Source organism: Quercus lobata, chromosome 11, assembly GCF_001633185.2.
Source record: "Quercus lobata isolate SW786 chromosome 11, ValleyOak3.0 Primary Assembly, whole genome shotgun sequence".
NCBI lineage: Eukaryota > Viridiplantae > Streptophyta > Magnoliopsida > Fagales > Fagaceae > Quercus > Quercus lobata.
In genome coordinates, this window is record NC_044914.1 from 17,828,525 (window position 1) to 17,836,475 (window position 7,951).

At 34.9% G+C, this 7,951-nt stretch overlaps 2 protein-coding genes across 5 annotated transcripts; one reads left to right on the top strand and one right to left on the bottom strand.

Annotated features, from left to right (window-relative positions):
- The first annotated feature begins 267 nt into the window (after positions 1-267).
- LOC115969034 (berberine bridge enzyme-like 8) lies at positions 268-2,140 on the top strand. The gene has a single exon (XM_031088592.1). The coding sequence runs from the start codon at positions 415-417 to the stop codon at positions 2,002-2,004; it is 1,590 nt and encodes a 529-aa protein (XP_030944452.1). The 5' UTR covers positions 268-414; the 3' UTR covers positions 2,005-2,140.
- A 105-nt stretch (positions 2,141-2,245) lies between these two features.
- LOC115969036 (cytochrome c6, chloroplastic) lies at positions 2,246-6,894 on the bottom strand. Of its 4 annotated transcripts, none has more exons than XM_031088595.1 (7): positions 6,582-6,894; positions 6,352-6,490; positions 5,726-5,823; positions 5,609-5,640; positions 5,353-5,416; positions 5,105-5,261; positions 2,246-2,538 (listed from the first exon to the last, which is right to left on the bottom strand). In XM_031088595.1, exons 1-6 carry the CDS (start codon positions 6,651-6,653, stop codon positions 5,121-5,123), a joined length of 546 nt encoding a protein of 181 aa, XP_030944455.1. In that variant the 5' UTR covers positions 6,654-6,894; the 3' UTR covers positions 2,246-2,538; positions 5,105-5,120. The 4 variants fall into 4 exon arrangements, with proteins under 4 accessions (XP_030944455.1, XP_030944454.1, XP_030944456.1 ...); XM_031088594.1 differs by lacking the exon at positions 2,246-2,538 and adding an exon at positions 4,300-4,678; XM_031088596.1 differs by lacking the exon at positions 2,246-2,538 and adding an exon at positions 4,782-5,024 and having other exon boundaries at positions 5,103-5,261.
- Positions 6,895-7,951: the final 1,057 nt, after the last annotated feature.

Genomic DNA, 7,951 nt, shown 5'->3' on the forward strand with positions numbered 1-7,951 from the left:
TATATTTGTGGCCAAGAATCTTCTTCACACAGTGTATTTAAAATATTCCACATTGTACATAGAATTCTCAAGTCAATTTAGTGAGGGCAGCAGATTCTCTAAATATCCTATAAGACACAAACTTTCGATGTAGGCAAGGGGCACCATACTCTACAACAAATTACTAGTTGACAAAGAGATCATTTTAGTATTTATAGAGATGTTAATGGGCAATTGATGCGTCTAAGATAAGAAAATATTATAAGTCATATGCCATCATTGGTCCAAGTTATGACTATGAACTTCTCACGTTTACTTTGAACATTAATACAATTCAACTTTCATGTTTGTCTCAAGCACATAAATAGATAGACACAAGGCCTATATTTGGACAACCTCATAATTTTTTGTTAAGAGTGTTATCAGAGAGATAATATGTCAATTCCAATACTAAAAAACCTTCTTCCATTACTTTTCTTACTCATTCTCCCAGTTTGGTCCTCAACTTCAAATTCAACTAATGAGAGCTTCCTGCAATGCTTTTCATCTCATTTACAGGATTCTAATTCAAGTTTGGAATTAGTCTTCACCAAGAATAGCTCTGCTTATTCATCCATCTTAAATTTTACCATACGAAACCTAAGGTTCGTGAACTCTTCAAAACCACAATTTATCATTACTCCGTTTCATGAATCCCACATCCAAGCAGCTGTAATTTGTTCCAAGAAATATGACCTGCAAGTAAGAATCCGAAGCGGAGGCCATGACTATGAGGGCCTTTCTTATGTATCTGATGTTGTTCCATTCACCATCATTGATCTTGTCAATCTTCGGTCTATTAGCATCGATATAGAAAACAAGAGTGCATGGGTTGATTCTGGTGCAATTCTAGGAGAGTTGTATTACAAGATTGCAGAGAAAAGTAAGGTCTATGGCTTCCCAGCAGGGAGTTGTCCCACTATGGGTGTTGGGGGACACTTTAGTGGAGGTGGATTTGGTACCATTTTCAGAAAATATGGCCTAGCTGCTGATAATGTTTTGGATGCTAAGATAGTTGATGTTAATGGTAGACTACTAAACAGAACATCAATGGGAGAAGATCTCTTTTGGGCCATCAGAGGAGGGGGAGGGTCAAGTTTTGGAGTCATTCTCTCGTGGCAAGTTAGGTTGGTTCCTGTACCACCAGTTGTAACGACTTTCAATGTCCAAAAGACCTTAGAACAAGGTGCAACTGAGCATTTCCAGAAGTGGCAAACCGTTGCAAATAAGCTTCATGAAGATCTTTTCCTCCATGTAGTTGCAGGAGTTGCTAATGCAGATCCAAATGGCAGAAAAACTATTCGACTTTCATTTACCTGCTTGTTTCTTGGACCAGTTGAAAAACTCCTCGCTTTGATGCAAGATAGTTTTCCTGAGTTGGGCGTGGAGCGCAACAATTGCACTGAAATGAGTTGGATAGAATCTGTTCTTTACTATGCTGGCTTCTCAACTACGAATCGCTTAGAAGTTTTGCTTGATAGGAGCCCACTAACAGATATCTTCATGAAAGCAAAATCAGACTATGTACAGGAACCCATTTCAAACACAGGGTTGGAAGGGTTATGGCAAAGACTTATGGAAAAAGAGCAATCACAGCTCATCTTAACACCTTATGGTGGAAAGATGAGTCAGATTTCAGATTCAGAAACACCTTTCCCACATAGATTTGGAAATTTATATCAAATCCAATATTCAATCACTTGGGATGATGACAAAGAAACACAGGAAAACCTCATGTGGATGAGAAGGCTTTATGCCTACATGGCACCTTATGTATCAAAGTCTCCAAGAGAGGCCTATTTGAACTATAGGGATCTCGACTTGGGGGAAAACAACAAAAATAATAATACAAGCTACGCACAAGCAAGTACTTGGGGTTTGAAGTATTTCAAGAACAACTTCGAGAGACTAGTTCATGTAAAGACTCTCATTGATCCTGGTAACTTTTTCAAGAATGAGCAAAGCATCCCAGTGCTTCCATCTTGAGGAGAAAAGAAAGGAACTAGGAAATGTTTCGAGAATGAATAAAGATCTTGTTATGAGTTTGTATGAAGTTAAAGGGCAAAATAGTAACATTCATATGGTCCAAATCATGCCATCCAAGCAGAAAATAAGTCATTTGCCATACAATGATTTAAGAATATTCTTTGTGTTGTTAGTTGTGACAATGAACTTCTCACATTTACTTTGAACTTTCCATTCTTTAAAACAGTAATCATTACACTTCAACTTTCTTGTTTGTCTCAAGCACATAATAGCAGGCACGCGGACTATATCTGGGCAATCTAAAAATTTCCAGTTACAAGTATAGTCAGAGAGAAAATATGGCGACTCCAAACCTTAAAAACCTTCCATTACTCTTCATTCTCATTCTCTCAGTTTAATCTAAACTTCAAATTCAACTCATCTTAACTTCCGGCAATCTTCACCAAGAGTACTTTTGCTTATTTATCCATCTTTACTTCTACCATACGAAACCTCAGATTATGGAAAAGGAGAGATTCAAGCTGATCTGAACACCTATGGTGAAAAGATGAGTAAGATTTATAATTGAGAAATGCCTTTCCCACTGGAAATTTATATAAAATCCAATATTTAGTCACTTGGGGTGTCAACAAAGAAACACAGGAATACAACAGGTGGACGAGAAGGATTTTTGCGTACATGGCACCTGATGTTTCAAAGTCTCTGAGAGAGGTCTATTTGAACTATAGGCATCTTGACTTGGGGAAAACAACAACAATAATAATAGAAGTTATGCACAAGCAAATACTTGGGCTTTGAAGCATTCAAGTACAACTTCAAGAGACTAGTTCATTCAAAGACTGTCATTGATCCTAGAAACTTTTTCAGGTTTAAGCAAAATGTCCCAGTGTTTCCTTCTGGGGGAGAAAAGAACGGGAACTAGAAATGTTTCTTAGAATGAATAAGGATCCCAAGTCTCTCTATCTTAGGGAAAGAGGAAATAGGACAAGAAATAAATTATTCAGGCTTGGGTCCATTTTTTCAGAAGTAAATACAACTACCTTGCTCTTTTTGTCATGTCAAGCACCTTGCATCATGTAGACAGTTAAACTGATTGTTTGATTTATGTTTGATATTATACAGATAATCATGCACACTTTTTTGCAGAACAAAGAATATATATATATATATATATAAGTAAAGCATCTGATAATTCTAGAACAAAGGAAATTGTAAAATTGTATTAAAATTTGGCATGGACATGCTTAAATATTAATAAAACATAAAAAATAAAATGAAGGGGGAGGAGGGGGGTAAAGTGCCTGGTCATTAATAACACCTTTAAGAATGTGAAATGCCCAGGCAGAACAAGAGAAAAGATATACTGATGACAGTGTTCTTGGAATATCTTCTGTCATTAAACAAGAAGCTTCATCAAAAAATTCTCACGAACCATTCTAGCTTTAGAATGTCTAGTCTCTAATAGTTTGACTGCTAGGTGATTTGCATCTTCTATGGTTGTAACTTTCATTTAGCTCAAGCTCTGCATCCTATCATTTTATACTCGAAATCTTCTTCTTCATATGAATTCAAGATATTGAAATTTTAAATTATTTTAGATAAGATAACTTGATGTTTAGCATGCAAACATTTTACTTTGTTATTTTATTTTATTTTTTAATTTTAGGAGTGGATAGCTCAAGATACAACTCTCTAGACAGACTAAAATTGCAATTTAACAAACTTTTCCTCAATATTGATACATTACTTGCCTGTGTTCAGGTAGAAAACTACCATGAGGATATTGGTAAGACATAGGTCTGCATCCCTGTAAGATTTTCTATATGTTCCATGGTAACATAACCATTTTAGACAATCGGAATCCTCCACAAATACATGTTTCTCCAAAATCGGAGATAGCATTTCCAAAGTAAAATAATTTCTTATTCAGAAAAGTATTTTCTGCTCACAAAGATTTCCTCTGTTAAAAATAAAAAAATAAAAGTACCTTGGATTATTGGATTAAATGTATTTTGACTGAGTTATGCCTATCATCAAGTGTCATTATTATTCAATAAAGGTAGGCACTTACTTACCAAATATAAATAATTAAACAGAAGTAGGCACAAATTTCCTTAGTGGCATTTGGTAAAACTGTAAAAGGTCATTGTAGACTCCTATGGAGGCAATATATACCCACAAGTGGTTGCGAGGATGTTTTCAGAACTACACCAGAATGTTACCAAAGGACAATGCAACATAGGAGCTGTTCTACCATGAGAATTACAATAGTTTGGAAACATGTGGATCATCTACTTTACACAAGGGATGCTAATATTTTGATCTTCAGTATCACCAAATATTCACAATGATGCACCCCTATTAGGCGAACCCTCTTACTTTAGGCTAAGACCACTAAATTTCTAGAATACTAAATATTTATAAAGTTCCAATTCATTATTCCTTGTTCAGCAAATAATACCTATTTACAAATTTCCAATTTATTATTCCTTGTTTAATATAAAATTGATACGTTATCTATATCCTAATAGTTATAAGGAAACCAACAATAATGAATTATAGAAAATATTCTCCCTACAGATATGATTAACAAGCTACGAGGACAAAGTTGCGTCGTAAGCCAATTATCCATTCCTCAACATCTGAACGATGTGGGCTAAGATTCTAGATCGTGCTTCAAGCATTAAAAGGCAGGGAAGTTAGCAAACACCACAAGGCCTACAACTGTATCCTTACTCAATTTATAATCTAATGATAAAAATATGTAGAAAATCATATCTCCTGAAGTTAAAGAATGGATATCTCTCGCAAGTGTTTTTCAAACAATTTGACAAGATATTAAATTGTCAACTATCTCACTCCATTTGGATAACTCTGTTCTCATACTAATTCTATATGTGAGGAACTAATTGAGTAATGTAAGTAATGAGCATATGGATCTACAGGAGGATTCTGCGTCAAGTCATGCCAAGAAGAACTAGTTTTGAATGATAGCTTAACTCTGAACAACTGAGCCATGCCTGAAGGTATTAATTGAATGTGATACAATGCAATAAGCTAATATTTGAAGAATTTTAGTCAGCTTAGTAACTACTTACACCTTTTAGTTGCTGGAGTCAATCTTCTTCAGTTTCTACATTTGGCCACCCTTGATCAGCTTGTAACTTGACAAAGTTGGCCAAAAGCCTGATCTCTTCTTCCTGCAAACGGGCTCCAAATGTGCATTGGCCCCTTGGCGTGCAGTTCTCTCCAAAGCCCTGCATAGAGACGTAAGACATTTTATATTGGATTAGAAAGATGCGAGGGAGTAGATTCTGCAAGAGATGTAAATTACAGGAAGAAACTCACAGGCATTCTTCCCTTGCCATAGTATGTCACACGGTATATCTCCTCTTCAGTGTCAACTCCATTCCTGTAAAAGCAGCAACACAATATACAGCTTCTGATCTAACATGTTCAATATCTTTTTTGGATTTGGGGAAAATAAGATTTTTATTTTTCTTTGATATACTTCCATTATTTTCTGTCTTCATGCTCATTTTAAACTGCATATATCATGAGGCATGCTATTTCCAACAGAAAAATGGATTTCTGATTTGATTACCTTTGAAGATCTTTTGTAAAAAGTGTTGCTCCCTGGGAAGATGAGAAGCAATGGATTAAAGAAGTAACAGATTTAGAATAATAATCATCTGGATTGCATGAGTAAAGTGATCATCACCGGCTGGATTATATTTCCGCCAGCATCATGACACCCAATGCAAGCTCGACGAAACAAAGACGCTCCTCTTTGTACATCTATGGTCTGTCCAAATGAAACTGCACCAAATGGGAAACTAAGTAAAACCAGGGAAAATAGGGACACAAAGCTATACAAACCAATCTGACATAAATGAAAATTTTCTAAAGAGTTTCAATTATTCTTTTTTTTGTCAAAACAATGCCAATAGTTAACACAATCAGCTGAAGACCATGCCTTCTGAAGCTAGTTTGAATCTCCTGTTCCCCTCCCATTGGAACACCAAAAACTCACTTATATAAATAATTAAATAATCCCTGAAGAGCTACCAGTTGGAGTAGTTAATATGTTTGGGACAAAATTGAAGATTTAGCAAAACAGTCCTGAAAATAATAACAAGTAACTTATAGTGTGCTGCTTTGCCACAGCTAGCTAGGAAAATTGAGTAAAGAACATGCTAAATGATTAAGTTGGAGGACATGCAATAATGTTTAAATAATTCTCTATGAGAATAGCTGTAATAGAATGTGTATAACAATGGATCATGTGACAAGATTGTTTGGGTGTGTACTATTAAATACCTTTAAATATTGGTTGGTTGGACTTACCTGGGGTATGGCAGATAGGAGATAAGGCTACAAGTGCGGCCATTATTAGTGGTGGAACCAAGCTCTTGAGATGGAAATACAGTACTTGATGTTGTTGTTGTTGTGGTTGTTGCTTTTTGGGAACTGGGTTTATGTTTCTCTTCACAACAAACACAATTTAATGTTCAATGTTCTTACAAACTTTCAATTTGAAAACCATATTCAGAGAGAGAGAGAGAGAGAGAAGAGACCTTCATTGAGAGGCAAGAGGCAGCATTATTACAAGGCGTAGGGGGTGAAGTTAGAGATAAAAGCAGCTGCATGTCTCGCTTCTAACAGTAACTGACTAACTGATATGAAAAAGAGGAAGAAAGGAAAGTCTGGGGGAGTGTTCTCTGGACTGGAGTGGTTGGTTTGGTTTGTCAGTGGTTGCCACAAAGCTCATCAGATCCCCCTATCAAATATGGCCATGCGTTTCACAGGCCTTAAAATTAAAAATTAAAACAAAAAAGTTGTCGGGCGAAGGATGAGTTTTTCGGTGCAGTCTATCAATTTTTTTGGGGAAAAAATATAATGACACAAAAAATTAAGCAACTTTTTATCACAATTGTTACGTGGGGGAAGGTTGAGTTTTTCAGTGCAGTCTACCCATTTTTTTGGGAAAAAATCTACTGCCACAACAAATTACGCAATTTCAGTTTCTCAAAAAAAAAAAAAAAATTACGCAATTTCTTTACCACAAGTATAACATGATTGAGGGTAAGTGATAAAAAAAAAAATAACGATAGGTCCATTTAAGTGATAGATAATCATTTACATTCTATCGTGTCATAGTTGTGATAAAAAGTTATTAAATAACTTATGATTTTGAAACAACTCATTTTTTTTTTAAATAAAAAACATTTTTGACAAGTGCTATCAAAGCTTATATGGCTTCCCATTTAAGCTCATAATTGATATCATTATTTTACTAACTACAAACAAGGTATCAAATTTTTTTGTATATATATTTTTTCTTTTTTCTTTTAAGTTAAAATGATATTTGTTTATTAGTTTTTGCTACTTTTCAATATAGTGGAACCCGCTTGATTTCTCCTTAACCCACTTGTATCTCAACTAACTAGCAAATCCTAGTATGTTCATGAGATCTAGAGTTCGAATCTCCCCTCCTCTAATAAACTACACTGATAATTCAAAAAAAAGGGGGACAATGTTAATTATTTTATTCATTTGAAAGCAAAGTGTTCTTTTTTTTTTTTTTTCTTTTTTTGGAAAGGGAAGCAAAGTGTCATTTATTGAAAATCATGTATGGAGATTCTAACTTTGCTGAATCACTATATCTCAAGGTTGTCAACATAATTAACCAAAAAAATTTCCTTCTTTTTCTATGATACTTTCATCAATTAAGTAATTTACAAAATAGATCCAAACATTCAATTAATAGTGATCCAACACATGAAGCGGCAAGCAAATAAACCGGCACACACCTTAGCTCTTCATGCTAAAGGCGTTTCTGATTTTATGACATGGATAGAGGAATGTCCCTCTTTTATTGACTCATTTGTTTTTCAGGATGCTATGTTTTCCTCTTCTCATTTTTAAATAAAGTTTTTGTCTTTCC

What these genes read in the sequence shown, in the direction of transcription:
- LOC115969034 (XM_031088592.1), top strand. Translation starts at nt 415, where the DNA reads ATGTCAATTCCAATACTAAAAAACCTTCTTCCATTACTTTTCTTACTC.
- LOC115969036 (XM_031088595.1), bottom strand. Translation starts at nt 6,653, where the DNA reads ATGCAGCTGCTTTTATCTCTAACTTCACCCCCTACGCCTTGTAATAAT. An exon ending in CCTCTTGCCTCTCAATGAAG is followed by an intron (nt 6,491 to 6,581) that starts GTCTCTTCTCTC and finishes TTTGTTGTGAAG; the next exon opens with AGAAACATAAACCCAGTTCC. An exon ending in TTTACAAAAGATCTTCAAAG is followed by an intron (nt 5,417 to 5,608) that starts GTAATCAAATCA and finishes CTGCTTTTACAG; the next exon opens with GAATGGAGTTGACACTGAAG.